Source organism: Rhinatrema bivittatum, chromosome 5 (assembly GCF_901001135.1).
Source record: "Rhinatrema bivittatum chromosome 5, aRhiBiv1.1, whole genome shotgun sequence".
In the NCBI taxonomy this organism is placed as follows: Eukaryota; Metazoa; Chordata; class Amphibia; order Gymnophiona; family Rhinatrematidae; genus Rhinatrema; species Rhinatrema bivittatum.
In genome coordinates this window covers 52,451,412-52,468,249 of record NC_042619.1, presented here as the reverse complement: position 1 = coordinate 52,468,249, position 16,838 = coordinate 52,451,412, and the positions used below count along the sequence as shown (strand labels likewise).

The window sequence follows — 16,838 nt, the reverse complement described above, 5'->3', positions numbered from 1 at the left end:
TTCTCTGTCATTACAATTTAAAATTCACCTTCTAGCGTGTAGTTTATATGTAGGGATCTATAGCAACCTGGCTTGGTCTTTTTTCCTAATAGTTGGAGTATTGGTTTTTTTAGGACCTTGTGTAATATTTGTAGTGTTGTCTTTTCATATACACTTTAATTCAGATTGTTTTGCTAATCTCTAACTAATCCGTTTGCACAGATCTATAAAGCATTTGTTTCTTATGAGCAAATAATCAAGTTTTGTTCATTTCTTCAGTAAAATTCAATGGTGTTATATGCTTTGATGCTGGGCAAGTAATTGAGCTGAAGGGCTTACAGCCTTAAGCATTACAAAATCTGATCCTTGCAGAGCTCCACAGGTAGTATTACATAAAAGAGGATTTTACACGGCTTCACTGCAAGGTTACATATACAATTATAACAACAGATTTTACATGAAAAATGACATCCAAAGTTCAGTCTTCCGAGGGTAAAAATATCACTGACATCATGCATATTATATTTACATGCACTACTGTGGAGCCAACCATAAAAACTCTGCAAAAAGACAGTTGGAACTCTTATGGCATTAGGTCTATTGTACTGTGTATTGGGTATGGCCTTGGCCCTCAGAAAGCCATGAGTAAATTGAATTACAATTACAATATAGTAAATTATCCATACCAAAACAGCACTCAAACAGTAGCAACCCTACCTATGAAAAGGCAACACTGCAAATACTACACCAAGCTTTAAAACACCAGTATACCATCTATTAGGAAAACAGAACATAGGGATCTATAGCAGCCTACACAGAAACTGCATGCTAGCAGAATACCTCACATCGGTAACATATGCAGAACATAAACAGACCCTCACCAAACATAGAATAAAGAGATCATAAAGTATAAATAGAAATGTACAGACAAAACCTGAACTGGAAACCATATCAAGCCAAACTGTGTATGCAGTGCAACTGTGGAAAAATAGAATCAACACCATTCCTTATAAATCATCAAACAATAAAATCAAGAAATATAAAAACATCAAACATACATATTTCAAAACAGTTGATGAATAGAATATCCAATAATTATTTAATAATTAATTCTTTATTAGTTTAATTCATATTTACAAGAAACATGAAATAATCAGAAATGAAAAATTATATATATATATATATATATACACATATACACACACACACATATATATATTGGTATAAACATAAAAGAAATTAACTTAAATCACATTAAACCAATATAATCCACATAATTGCAGTTGTCTGTGATTACAATCTCTACCAATATCCAACACGTAGTCCAAATGTATTCCACGCATTAAGAAAGGTGGAAGAAAGGCAAAACGATTACTGGCATGGTTAAAAGATGAGGTAAAAGAGACTATTTTAACCAAAAAAAATCCTTAAAAAATTTGAAGAAGGATCCACCTGAAGAAAATAGGAAAACAATTAAGCATTGTCAAGTTAAGTGTAAAACATTGATAAGACAGCGAAGAGAGAATTTGAAATGAAGTTGGCTTTAGAGGCAAAAACTCATAATAAAAACTTTTAAAAATTTATCCGAAACAAGAAATCTGTGAGGGAGTTGGTTGGACCATTAGGTGACCAAGGGGTTAAAAGGGCTCGAAGGGAAGATAAGGCCATTGCAGAAAGACTAAATTAATTCTTTGCTTCTGTGTTTACTAATGAGGATGTTGGGGAGATACCAGTTCCGGAGATGGTTTTCAAGGGTGATGAGTCAGATGAACTGAACCAAATCACTGTGAATCTGGAAGACGTAGTAAGCCAGACTGACAAAATAAAGAATAGCAAATCATCTGGACTGGATGGTATGTATCCTAGGGTTCTGAAGAAACTAAAAAATGAAATTTCAGATCTATTAGTTAAAATTTGTAACCTATCATTAAAAGCATCCATTGTACCTGAAGACTGGAAGGTGGCCAATGTAACCCCAATATTTAAAAAGGGCCCCAGGGGCAATCCGGGAAACTATAGATCAGTGAGCCGGACTTCAGTGCTGGGAAAAATAGTGGAAACTATACTAAAGATCAAAATCACAGAGCATATAGAAAGACATGATTTAATGGAACACAGTCAACATGGATTTACCCAAGGGAAGTCTTGTCTCACAAATCTGCTTCATTGCTTTGAAGGGGTTAAAAAACATGTGGATAAAGGTGTACCGGTAGATGTAGTGTATTTGGATTTTCAGAAGGCGTTTGACAAAGTCCCACATGAGAGGCTTCTAAGAAAACTAAGTCATGGGATAGGAGGCGATGTCCTTTTGTGGATTACAAACTGGTTAAAAGACAGGAAACAGAGAGTAGGATTAAATGGTCAATTTTCTCAGTGGAAAAGGGTTAACAGTAGAGTGCCTCAGGGATCTGTATTTGGACCAGTACTTTTCAATATATTTATAAAATGATATGGAAAGGAATACGATGTGTGAGGTTATCAAATTTACAGATGATACAAAATTATTCAGAGTAGTTAAATCACAAGCGGATTGTGATACATTGCGGGAGGACCTTGCAAAACTGGAAGATTGGGCATCCAAATGGCAGATGAAATTTAATGTGGACAAGTGCAAGGAAAAATAACCCTCATTGTAATTACAAGATGTTAGGTTCCATATTAGGAGCTACCACCCAGGAAAAAGATCTAGGCATCATAATGGATAATACTTTGAAATCGTTGGCTCAGTGTGCTGCAGCAGTCAAAAAAGCAAACAGAATGTTAGGAATTATTAAGGGAATGGTTAACAAAACAGAAAATGTCATAATGCCTCTGTTTTGCTCCATGTTGAGACCGCACCTTGAATATCGTGTACAATTTTGGTCTCCGCATCTCAAAAAAGATATAGTTGCGATGGAGAAGGTACAGAGAGGGGTGACCAAAATGATAAAGGGGATGGAACAGATCCCCCTATGAGGAAAGGCTGAAGAGGTTAGGACTTTTCAGCTTGGAGAAGAGATGGCTGAGAGGGAATATGATAGAGGTCTTTAAAATCATGAGAGGTCTTGAATGAGTAGATGTGAATCAGTTATTTACACTTTTGGATAATAGAAGAACTAGGGGGCAATCCATGAAGTTAGCAAGTAGCACATTTAAGACTAATCGGAGAAAATTATTTTTTACTCATCGCACAATTAAGCTCTGGAATTTGTTGCCAGAGTATGTGGTTAGTGTAGTTGGGTTTAAAATGTTTTGGATAAGTTCTTGGAGGAGAAGTCCATTAACTGCTATTAATCAAGTTGGCTTAGGGAATAGCCACTGCTATTAATTGCATCAGTAGCATGGGATCTTCTTGGTGTTTGGGTAATTGCCAGGTTCTTGTGGCCTGGTTTGGCCTCTGTTGGAAACAGGATGCTGGGCTTGATGGACCCTTGGTCTGACTCAGCATGGCAATTTCTTATGTTCTTAACAGCCATTATTTATCCAACAGATTTATCCAGTAAGAAAGCTTCCAAATGTAATGAATCTACAAATGCTAACTTACGCCTCTGAAATGTAATGATACATTTACTTGGAAACCGTAAATAAAACAAGGCACTAATAGAGAGAACATGAGGTTTTAATTTGAGAAATTGCTTCCTTCTGATGTGCGTCTCCCTCAAAACATCTGGAAAAACCAATACCTTATGACCACAAGATAAAGACTCCTTATATTTAAAATATTACTTAAAAATATTTCCCTCTGAGTGGTCAATGAAAAAGAAACTACAAAAATGGTTCTCGTGGGGACACTATGGTCAGAAGTCTGCAAAAATGAAGATTGATTTGGACTGGGTAGAGAAAGCAGAACATCTACCTCCTATGTCCCATTGCCTGAAACCCTCTTTTTATCAGATATATAATAAGAATTATTGATCAAGTATATCTTCTCAGGGAGGAATTGCAATACTTCAATCACATATTTCTTAAAGTATTCCTCGCCTGAAATCAGGCGGGAAATAGGAAAATTCAACAAGCGAAGGTTATTAGACCTAAGTTAGTTTTCCAGTAATTCACATTTAGAGTAAAGAAGAATTCTATCTTTAATTCCTACCGTGGACACTGACTGCAATTTAGAAATAGAAGAAGATTAGGCAGACATTGCTGATTCTACAACTGAAAGTCTAGCATCAATTTCCTTAAATTTACTAACAGTATCTTTAGAAAATTGATTCAACTGAGTAACAGAGTTTGATAGTTTAGAGACTATTCACACAACCATCTTCCAAATATCTTTGAAAGATATTTCCCCTGAAGCAGGTAGGGAATTTGACTTCTCTGTTCTAGCTCCAGATAAAAGTTGAACTGGAGTCGGGATTAGACTAATTGACTTCCCTTTTGTTTGACTGACCCATATGTAAACCTAGGTCCAATAGCTGAGAAGAAAAATCACAAGGTTGATCCTTAATAACCTCTTGTTGAAAAGTTGAACCAGATGGAATAGAAGGGGAAGATCTCTCTTCAGGACTTAAGAAGACTCTAACCAGGTCTGTACTCACATTTTCGTGCAGCGTTGAGCTGGAAACCATGTGACGATCCATGGAGCCACTTACAGGAGTCGAGCTGGAGGTTTGATGGAGATAAGGAGGCTTCCCTTTTCTCTTTCTTCCCATTTCTCAACTGAAAAAGTTCTTGAGAAAAATCTTCATAAAGGGGGAGCGCCTCTTTCGCACGCTAGTGGCGGTGTGCCACAGGGCACCTCCTCTTATAGGCCCCTTATGCTCCGATGACGTCGTCGGGTGGCCTCGGTGTCCCTGTGCTCCTCCTCGGGTCCAATTCCACCAGCAGGCAGGCAGCTCAATTCCCACCTCAGGGGCACCTCCTCTTACAGGCCCCTGATGCTCCAATGACATCTGCGTTGGGTGGCCTCTGTGTTCCTGCGTTCCTCCTGTGGTTCGGTTCCAGCAGCTGGCAGGCAGCTCCAGAATATCTAATAATTAAAAGTTCAAATACATATTTTAAAACATTTCCTAAACCCCAATAAAATATTTCAAAACAGCAGACACATCAAACACCCAATAATTAAAACCAATGAGGATAAAAAATCTCCTGCTCTCCATTCCTGGGAACCTTTGATTCCAAACACCTTGAAATTATTGGAGGTTGGGTTTGTGCAGACATTCTCCTTTTGCTCTTATATACATTCTCTAATACACACACACTCTGACTCACACAGAAATGCTTTGTCACACACACTCACATGCTCACTGACACACACACACACACAGTTACAAACATATGCTGCCTGATACATACACAAATGCTCAGTCACACTCTCACACAATCAGTCATGCATACACTCTCACACGCTCACTGACTCATGCACACAAAAGATCAATCGCACTCACACTCTCACATGCTCACACACTCTCTCTATTTCCCCCTCTAGAATGAAGACACTGCAGTAGCAGCCTCTGTGATTAATAAAAAACATTTTTGCTCACTTATTGAAGGTTAGTGGGATAACAGGGTCTTGGTGAGCTGCCTGTTGCTGTGGGATGATGTGTTTCTTGCCAGAGAAGCCCCAATAGTCTTTATTTACATTTTTTTATTTTTATTTTGCCACAGCCCAAGGATGAGGGGGGGGGGGGGGGCCTCAGCAGAGTGTTGAGCCAACTGAGGAAATGATAGGCATGGAGTTTGTTGCACTGCATTGGAAGGGAGCGCTAGGGGGCGCTCCCCAGCGCGGGACAAGTGGTGTGTGCCCCTGCGGTGAGACAAGTCCACGTCTGGGAAGGACACAGGAGACGAGATGACTTGAATTGAAGATCCGACGAGACAAGGACTTGGACGAGGACTTGGAAGGACTCTGAGCGCTAGGAAGACTCAGACGTGGACTTGGATGAGCAAGTGCAAGGAGCTCCGAACCAGGAGAGAGCAGAGTTCTGATTCAGATTCAAGTTCAGGATTAAAACAAGGTCTCGGAGACTTGCACTGCTGATGAGATCAGAGATGTGGAGGTTCCTCGGCGACAACCACTGTGATCCCACCGAGCACCCTACACACCCCAGCAGGGGTGGTCGTGGACCACTCGACCACTGCGCGCCCTACACAACCCCAGCGGCTGGTCACGGACCACACAGGGACGGGACGGTGGAGCCACATGAGACATCAGGAACTTGGAACATCACAGAGCTTGGAACAGGAACTTGGAACATACGGAGCTTGGAACAGGAACTTGGAAAATCACGAATCTTGGAACAGGAACATCAAGGAACTATCACGGAGCTTGGAACATGAACTTGGAACATCAAGGAACTTGGAACATCATGGACCTTGGAACAGGAACTTTGAACATCAAGGAACTTGGAACATCTAGACAAAGACACGGGATCCCACATGGAACGGAAAGCCTTGAGAAGCTGAAAGACGAGAGTCCTAAGGAGGACTGGCTCCAGGAGGACTAGCTCCTTGCAAAGGCAAGATGGTACTGACAGCAGGAACCTTTGTATGGCAGAAGAGAACTACACCCGGGGCGGAGCTCACAGGAGGGCCCCACCTCCGCTATCCCTATAAGAAGGGAAGAGAGGCACAGGTCTGCCCCCTAGGAGGAGCAGGAAGAGAAAGTCCAGGACCTTGGACAGCGGCATCCCTACCGCTGCCCTGCAGGAGGAGGAGTCAGGCCTCTGAGCAGGCCGTGTCGAGGGAGTGGTGGCATCCAGGCCGCAGGAAGGCCTCCATGCCACAATTAAGTCCAGGGACTGCGGCCTCCAAGCTATGGAGGAGTGGACATTGGTGGGGGTCTCCGGGCTGCGAAAGAAGCCCGGCGTGGCTCCTGCCATGCCGGCAAGATGGCAGCCAGACCGCAGGGAGACAACAGGTCGGTGGCTCCATGCCGCAGGAGAGCCCCGGCTTCTGCGGCCTCCGGGCCACGCAGATAAGCGCCTCTCATGGCTCCAGCCGCGGGAGGAGCGCAACTGAGTTAGCTGTGAGGCAGCCCTGGGAGGCTTCCTGGCTGGCTCCTGCTGAGAGAGGCAGAGCCAGGGAAGGGAGACAACTGGGGGAGAAAATCCAAGAGAGCCACAAAAGCACTAGGGAGCTGCCGCATGAAAAGTCAGCAAGCAGGAACTTAGGGGAAGGCTCCTGCTATACGAGAAACGCTACTGGAGACCTGGTGTGGGTTGCAGCGGCCCCACAGGCATGGGGGCCACTGTGTCCCAACATCAGCAATGTGACTGGACAGTGCAGTCCACCAGGTCATGCCCGAAGCCCTGATAGCCCAATCCACCCTTGTATTTTACTGTCAAGATGTCTGCTCGTATTAAGAGTAAGAAGCTCAAAATGCTTGCCCCCTTTTTCAGTTATCTCACTGCCTAATTTAAATATGTTCAAAATCACTATACAATCCAACTCTTTGGGGGAATTGTCAGCTGGCACTGGGAGCAGAACCCAGGCTCAAGAATCAAACTCGGCTCTTCCACTCACACGGCTGCTAAGCCACTGGGCAGCCTAGAGAGAAAGTTTTATAGGCTAATATATAGGGGTTAAAGTAGGCTACAGCAGTTTATAAATGATTAATATCTCTGTTCTTGTGGAGAGGAAAGCAGCACTGGCTCTTTTTCCTGAGAAAAGTTATAGCCATGTTTTTATAAACAGAACATTATTAAAAATTGCTTTGGGCTATCATCCAATAAAGGAATCGGGTTTGCTGCAGCTAGATTTCCAATTTTTCCCCCCAAGCACAGAAATGGTTTCAAACGTAAAATATTCTCACAGGACACTAAAGGGGCTGTGTGTCCAGACAAGGCGTGCGCCAGCTTTTGAATAGGAGTTTAATCTATTTTTGGTTTGCAGGCTGCCAGAGGTGAATAAATGGTTTATATGTATCAGGACGAATGAACGTTTATAGGCAGATCTATGGCCAGAATAGAGGACGTCAATGGGACACACGTGGTAGCTGCAAGGCTGTTCCCTCCTGCATTCTTTTTCGTCATATTTCTTTTTTGGTTTTTTTTTAGGTGAATAACTGCTTTTCAGGCAGTGTTTTATTCACTAGAACAGGTCCTATGAATTCAATTTGTTAGCAGATTTTTCCCATTCTGCTAGCATGTGAAAAACTCGGGTCCTCTAACAACTTGTGTCTCAATTTATACAGCTACAATTGAGTAATTATAAACACCAGTCTCTTTATTCTTTCTGTTTTGGAAGCTATCTGGCCTTCCCAGGTGCTAGAAATGTGCTAACAGACCAAGCACCCAAGAGCTAGAAGTCTATACTTCTGAAACGCTAGGCTTTTAAGATGTATTAAAGGGTGCCAACATGTTATCACCCCAAGTCCTAAGCGGCTTGTTGTTCCTTCCAAAGCATGATAAACAGAATATTTTCTGGTCTGATAACAAATATCATACCTTAATAAATACTCATGTAAACTAGGGCATAAAGTCATTAGATATTTTCACAGTATCAGGCCAATACAGAAAGGTGCGTTCGTTTGGACCCGTTTGGACGCATGTTTTTGATGCGCTATTATTACCCCTTATACAGGCGGTGCCAGACGGCACTGGGCAAGTGTACAGAAAAGCAGAAAAAACTGCTTTTCTGAACACCCTCCGACTTAATATCATAGCGATATTAAGTTGGAGGCCCCAAAAATAAAAAAAAATAAAAATCTTTAAAAAAAAAAAAAAAAATCTGCCCGCGGCCCGTGGGTTGGAAAACGAACGCTCAGTTTTGCCGGCGTCTGTGTTCTGAACCCGTGGTTGTCAGCGAGTTCGACAACCGTTGCCGGTAAAATTAAGCGTCAGCTGTCAGACCCGCTGACAGCCGCTGCTTCCTCCAATAAGGAGGTGCTAGGGACGCGCTAGTTTAAATACTGAATCACGCGCCCAGGAGAGTGGCCTGGGCGCACGTTGGGAGAGCGGGCGCTCGCCTTGGAGCGCCGGCTCTCCTGCACAGTTTACTGTATGGGCCTGTATGTACTGAAATGCAATTAAAAAAAAAAAAAAAAAAGCCCCATGATAATTAATATCAAGTTTATCAGAGGATTTGGTTTGTAATCCCAAAACTGCTGTTTTTTTGGGTTTTTTTTTAATTGGCTCAGCAGTTTTCAAAGGTCACATCTCAAGGTCACACATTTTTGCCTTGGGCCTTTTGGGAGTGGCAAATAATACATTCAATGAATTAATTAATTGATTAAAATAAATGAGGACCAGGCTACATGCTGCTTATGTAGTAATGGAGACAGCAAACAGCCATGGAAGAGGGAGAAAAAGAAAGAAAAAAACAGAGACAGAGACACAAAGAATGAGGACGAGGTGTCCTACCAGATTCGGGAGCCCTTCCATTTTGTGATCTGCACAGAAACATTCTGAAGACTGTGGTCAGATTCCCGGAGTCCTGTCATGATTCTCCTATCCTGCGTCACTCTCTCCCCTTTGAGCAATTTGATGCCAGCACGTATGGGGGCCAGGATGGCTTAGTGGGAAAATAAGTATTTGCCTACCCCTTGTGTAGATGCATATAGTAAAGCATTTTAAAAAACTGTTAACATATGTAAATATTATTACAAATGCATCGCTTGCAGAGTCTCGTAGCTCACCGTACTCATTAATACCGGGCTCCTAAAAATCTGTTAAGTGCCTATGTCCTTTCTGGGAATGGCATGGAATAGCAGGATATGCACACAGTCATGCTTGGATGATGGCTTCATTAATGCAGGCCAGGCAACGTGATTGTCCTGGACCTTGTCGTGCATCTGGTGACAGTATCTACCCATGGCTAACTCTTGTGGCTTCTTCAAAGGCTCCTGCAGCATACGGGCTGAAGGAGGCACAGATCCTTCAACTTGCCATTGGGCAAACATTTGACCTGCAAGAAAAGTAGATTCCGATATCTGGATAGATTCACAGGACCCTTTACATGCTATAAATGTGGGAGAAAAGCAACCTGACCAAAACCAGGAAAGTGCATAGAAGTCTTTTTACCAAAATGAATAAAAAAATAACTCGAAGCGTTTAAATATTTTATGTTGTTCACTCCATGTAGGAATCGAAACCCACCAAGTAACTTCTTGGTTTATCCTCCTCGGCTTCTGCAGTAATTGGCCTTTCCCTGGCATAATCAGGTCACTTCAATCCACATTCTCTAATCGGATCAACTTTCAAGTTTTAATTTAAATGAACAACCACCCCAGATAATCATTAATGTATTAAATTGTGAACTACTTATTTATTTATTATAATTTATTAACCGCCATTTTGAAAGTAAACTTTCACCCAAGGCAGTGTACAAAAGGTAAAAAAGTAATAACATTGAACTTTCACATAAACTGGTGGACATTAGTTCTTTTGTTTCTGATTAATCCGATGTAGTAATGTTAATGCTCACAATAACATTGACGGTAAATGCATTACATTAAAATAGGATGATTAGCGCATGTTGTACATTGATTAGCTCACTATTAATTTTAAAGCAAAATTCTGCACTAATTGAAAACATTTGTTGCCATTAACATGTTAGTGCCACTTTAATACACATTTAGCGTTCACGCGGGTGTTCCATACAGGTTAACATTTTAATGCCATTTGGTAAATAGGCCCCCAAGGTGACTTGCCTGAGATCGCAAGGAGCGTCAGTGGAAGAAGTGGGATTTCAACCCTGGTTTTCCTGGTTCTCAGCGCATTGCTGTTTACGAGTAGCCCCATCTTTCCTAAATGTTTAATTTATTTATTTGTGCAATTGCCATTCATTACATGAACAATGTGGTGTCAAAATGACTTCAGGCATTTAGTCTCATTGCCCCATCACTGGACACAGACAGCTTGTATACTGTTTCACCCTTTCTCTAACATGTGGGTGTGTAGTGTACACGTTTTTACTTTGTTTTTCCCAAAACAGCTTAAGTACTTTTAGCCTGTTAGCTGTAACAGATGCATGTATTTTTCGGCTCCGTTGCTGCCACAGCTCGCATATTTTCATCCCATTTTTAGTAGCAGTGTATGTAGTGTCACCCCATTTTTCCATAATTTATTTATTTATTATTTATTTATTATTTTTATTATACCGAGTTTCATGATAGGAATCACATCAACCCGGTTTACAATTAACAAAGTGAGTAAAGGCAGAGAGTAACATAGTAATCAACATTCCCAATTCAACTTCAAAAATAGTATGAAACTTAAAGAATATTATAACGATATTTAGGATGTGAGAAAGTTACAAAAAACAAGGAAAAATAACTAGGATCTGGAGAGGGGGGGAAACTGAACAAAGAATATTTACATTTCAGCTGTATCAATTAATAAATATGAATAATATTGTATAAATATAAATGTATAGCAAAAATGGACATATATGTATAGCAAAAATGGACATAATAGCTCGTGTACTGTCATGACATGGAGACTATGCCCTCCAAGCTGGGCGCTTGTGCCTGCACACACAGCAAAACAGCAGGCACAAGAAATCCCAATATTATTTGCATTATACTGGCTCATAATGCACACTTTTCAACTTGACTTATAAAAAGTTGCACAGAAAGAAAACTTGCAGACACGCGGCTAAATTTTAAAATCCCGGTGCGCGCAAAACCCAGGAGATACGCGGTTGGCCAGACCGTGCGAGCGCCGAGCGCATTTTAAAAACGGCCCGGCCACGTGCAGAAGTGCCGGGCTCTGTCAAAGGGGGTGGGGTAAAAGCGGGGAGGGGCGGGGGCTGGGCGGGAGAGCGGCCATTAGGCCCCGTTCCAGTGAAGCGCGTGCCGGCAGCCACGCAGAACTTACTCCTGCTCGGAGGAGCAGATAAGTTCAGCAACAAGAAAAATGAGGGTAGATAGGGTAAGTTTAGGGGTCGGGGAGAAGAGGGGAAAAGGGAGGAAGGGTGGGTAGGAGGATAGGAAAGTTCCCTTCCAATCCACTCCTTAATTGGAGTGGACAGGGAGGGAACTGGGGTAGGATCGATCGCGTCGCCGCGTGTTTCTTGAGAAAATTCCTCCCCCTTGCGCGCGAGTCGCAACCCACCCCACACATTCGCGTGCCGATATAAAAATTGGGCGTGCATGTGCGCGCGGGTATCGTATTTTATATCGATCATACGTGCGCGCGCGCATCTTTTAAAATCTACCTCTCAGTCTTTAAAAAATTTTGAGTGAACATTTCCTATGAAATTGCGGCAAAGAAGCAAAATGGAAAAATCAGTTTTAAGTGGATTTCTCCCTTAATTCACATTCCTGAGACAATTTTGAATGGGATCCGGAGAAGAAATGTAAATCGCACATCACAAAAATGGATGCCAAATATGCTTTTTTTCAAGCATGACACATACACTGACATGCAGGCATCTAAGCAAATCATATGAAGAGAGATTCCCTACCTGTTTTTTAAACTCCTTAGCTAGTTTCATTTGCATTGCATTTTCACTCCCGTTTGAACCTTAGAGGTAGCAGTACTACTATGAGCATTTTTATTCAGCTCAATTTGTTTTTATGTTGGATGAACATTTCCAACATATGCTGCCTTATCTAACCAATATTGGGAGAACAGTAATACAAGCCCCCCCTTGCAAGTTAATCGCCTGCAGGAAACTGCCCGCGGAGTTTCTCTTTGAAAATCAGGGCCAGGCACTCAACTATCCACTTACATCGAAGCAGATGCAAAGCAAGGCCAGTGGGCTCTTCAAAAGGAAATCCCCACACAAACGATCCTCTCTGTGCCCCAACTCCTCCCCTCAGCGTCGCTCACTTTCAAGGCAGCTTGCAGTACGCACGTGTCATTTAGCGTCCATCCTGTTAGCTGTGGTCCCAGGGGAGGGACCAATATTCAGACCCTGTTTTTACCCGGGCAAGTGTGTATTTACCCAGTGTAAATCTTTGGATTACTGCTCCCCCCCCTTTACGACCATAAATAAAGCAACACAAACCAAAATGACAATTCCCCTTTCTTTGTTTTATTCTGCACATGCTACATACATACAATACTGCAAAAATCCTGTCCACAATATCAAATTTATTACAAACGTGAACTACAGCAGACGGATCTGCACTACCAGAATCTGTTTTTCTTAGTTTCATTATGTTTCATTACAACATGATACGAAAGAGCAGCAGCATTATTAAACAGTGAACATTTGCATTTCTGGACAAAACCTGAAAACAATATCCTGTTATTGTACTTCAGTGCAATTACTGGTAGTGTTTCGCCATTTTCCACAGCCTGCTTGCTATAGCAAAGCTGGCAGCCAGTTCAGTTTAACAGATCTTGTAACAAGGGACAGATTTTGTTCAATGTTCTACAATACGCTTTCTCACCACATTTAGATAAAACTGAATATTAAAGAAACACATCAGTGGGGAGTAACCACTGCCCTGAAACGTATCCCTGACATTTCCTATGATAAGTAAAAATAAAGAGAACTTAAATTACGTCAGTGTATAATGGGGAGAGGGAGCGAGCGACCAAGCAAATAGAACCAGGGTCTGAGAGCCAGAAACCTGAGCACAATTCTTGCTTCTGTCACAGGCAGCCACTGTGCCCTTGGCCATGGCACTTCACCTCCATGTGTCACAGGTACCCCGCTCATAAGCCGTTTTGGGCAGGCGTTAATTACACCTCTTCAATGCTTTAAAAAATTGACAAAGTAGAAGCGAAAATATAGAAAAAACAACATTATTTAACCTGATATTCTGTTTCTTATGTTCTCCTGTACAGAACCTTAAAAAAAAATCAGTTACTACGTTTACCACTGTTACAAAAGTCAAAAGCAATTTTAAAATAAAAGAACTAAAACGGTAAGTGCTTGTTATTAGAGTGGGACATGCATTAATACATGGTATCTGGCAAAGATCCCACCACAGACTTAGGAGTGTAGGGGGACTGGAAGACAAATGGACACTGGACAGACTAGAAAAGGCTAAAACCAAGGTGAAATGAAATAATACACAAAGAACAGAAGCAAAAGAAAAGAGCCAGAAGAAGGAAAAAAGGCGTAAAAACTGGAGTCTCTCTGCTAGGGACAGGAAGGCGGAAGACAATTGGTCTCTCATAGACCACGAGATTGAAGATCACGGGAGGAGAGCTGGAATAGTTTTTCCCCAATGATACTGCTCATAGACATGGGGGCACTTTGTGCAACAATCAAAACAGTGAGCACCAACACCAGTACCCCAAATAGGGCGGCTATACTGGAAAGTCATCAGTGGAGTTGCAATGAGTGACTTTAGAGCTTTCTTCCAGCCCTGGAGAAAGAGCAGCGAGGACAGACAAAGACATGTTCTAACAAGGTCAGCTGTCAGACAGAGAGCGAGAGAGAGCGAGAGGACAAAGATTGTTCTACAAATGCTTCAAAACAATACATGTGAGTCATCAGTGGGGGCCTAAACTTCATGCTCTGTCAGCAGGCCAGGATCTGTGATAAAAAAAAACTTTGGGTCAGCTCATCTCCAGCAAAAGCAGTTGACAGAAAAAGCAAAGCAGTTTTGAAAACCCAAGTGAAAGACCCTTTTTTTAAAATTATTATTATATAAGACAAGCTTGGGGCATTAAAATATTGCATAAACTACATTTCAATGAGAAAAGAAATAAATACATTAGTACCTTCTACCAAAGGTAGCAATTGTTTAAAAAAAACAACCCAAAACCCTGCATTCAGAGCTCAGTGCATTAAGTTTTGCAACCAAAATGGTGGGTTTCACTGTAATGGAGATTTAAAAGAAAAAGCAGAATAATAAAAGAAACAAACAAACAAAAAAAAAACCGAAAACCTAGCTTAAGTTTCACCATTTTCAGGATCCAATTAAATAAAAGTCTATATTCAGCTGCAATTCCAATTATCCAGCCGAGAGAACGTACACATTCTACTACATTGTTAATGGATTTTTAAGTAATTCAGGAGGTCTCCAGTTCTGTAAGTCACACGGACTTCTCCGTTCAGTCTGGTCTATGGCATCATGAATCCAGTGACCACAACATGAAAAGGAATCCATTCTGTGTCCCCTGAGGAATGTGACTCACACCGGTCACCAAACGGAGGCACATTAGCAAGAAGAATCCAATAGTCTCTGCCGAACCTTTTTATCTCCTTGGCTTGTTTTTGTGTCCTCATTAGGAGACTGATCTGGGAAGAATACAAAATGGAAGAAAAAAAAATTATAGCCATCTGCACCGTAGGAAGCTGCTACATCATACAAGAAGCAGATACACAAAAGAAGGGGAAAAAAATTCCAGCAAGCCCATTACTTGTGAAAGCTATTAATGAAGTATCTGAATTTTTGAAAAGCAAAACCCTCCAAATAAATAAATAAATAAATAAATAAAACAAAAACGAACACTCCATTTAAGCACATTAGCTGAACTCTGAACTCTTCAAAAACTAACCAGAAGCAATTTAATAATGTTCACAAATTTGCAGCCAGAAAGGGAGATCACCCCATGACATCCTGTGCTGCTTCCAGCACATAATTTTGAAGCACGCGGTGTGCGAGTTCTTTTTCTTGCTGATGTTTCGACGGCTTGCTGTTCTTTTGAAACTGACCACGGCATTTATCTGCATTATTCCAGGGCAGGCGACATCTTGAGAAAAAGGCTCGGCGCTGCTCACTGAAATCTTTTCTATGTAGGTACATTTGTAAAATCTTTTACTAAAAATTCTAAAGAAGAGAAAATACTAAACTTTAATGCAATTTTTTTTTTTAAAAGAAACCACTGCCCCAATTATTTTTTTGGTTGGTCTGCAACTGATTAGCATTTGTTGAAAAGCAAAGTAAGAAGCAAACTCTTTGATTAATAAAGGAGCATTATGTCCTGGAATGGAAAGATGAAATGCTTCTAATGCAGAACAGCAACAAGTCTTGGCTTTGCCAGACATAGGGTCCCATGCAAAAAAAGCTGAGCAATAAAACTGAAAGTCAACGTGCAATATCTCAATGCATAAGCTAATTTTTTAATTTTACTCCCGATGCAGTAAGCTAACAATATGCTAACACATCAGGAGTTCAAAAATACGACCAAACCAGAAAATGTGTGCAAAGAAGAGGCTTAGCACTCAGCAAAACATGATTTATGCACATAAAGCTATTTTTGTGCATAAATCATATTTTACGCGTGGAAAACATGGATTTGTGCACATAAACCATGTCTTCTGTGCATAAAATACAAATTATGCACACAGAAAAAATGTTTCGGCACAGAAACCATTTTTTTGTGCACATAAATCGTATTTTATATGTGTGAAATGTGATTTTGGGGCAGAAACCATGTTTTCTGTGCATAAAGTACAGACTGCAGGTCCCAGCACCGGAACGCCAGCTTCCGCCCGTAGACTAATGTAAGCCCTGGAAACTTTACTTCACTCGGATTAGGCATTAATGTCCTAAATTTAAAAGGCCGGCGTGCGTTAAAATCGGGAGATACGTGTGTGGCAGGGCTGTGCGCGCACCGCCGGCTTTTTCAAAGGCCTGTGGCCACGCACGTATCTCCCAGTACACGCCAAAGAACCGGCTACCAAAAAACGGGGTGGTCCGAGGGGGGGGGGGGGAGTGAGGCAGGCCGGGACAGCGCCATTAGGCGCTGCCCCATGAGGCACGCACCAGGATTGGATTGGCAGAGCAGGTAAGTTAAATAAGAAAAGAAATTAGGTTAAAGGGGGGGTTTAGGGGTTGGGGTGGATAGGGGAAAAGGGAGGAAGGTTAGCTAAGGGGTTTGGGAAGTTCCTTCCCAGTCCACTCATTTATTGGAGCGGACTGGGAGAGAACGGGGGAAGGCCCTATTGCGTCGCCACATGCATGTAGTCAAATTCCACCCCCCCTTGCGCACACGATTCGGCACTTGCGCACGCTGATATAAAGTCGGGCGCGGATACGCGTGCAGGTAGCGGATTTTATATAATATGCGTGCGTCGACACGCACGTG

General features: G+C 41.8%; 1 protein-coding gene across 1 annotated transcript in view; it reads right to left on the bottom strand.

Moving 5' to 3' along the window:
* Positions 1-12,859: 12,859 nt before the first annotated feature.
* LOC115091955 (pannexin-1-like) overlaps positions 12,860-16,838 on the bottom strand; it is a 75,206-nt gene continuing 71,227 nt past the window's right edge. The window contains exon 5 of the mRNA XM_029602344.1: positions 12,860-15,045. Within this exon, the coding sequence (XP_029458204.1) occupies positions 14,966-15,045 (80 nt within the window). The 3' untranslated portion in view covers positions 12,860-14,965. The remainder of the gene's footprint in view (positions 15,046-16,838) is intronic.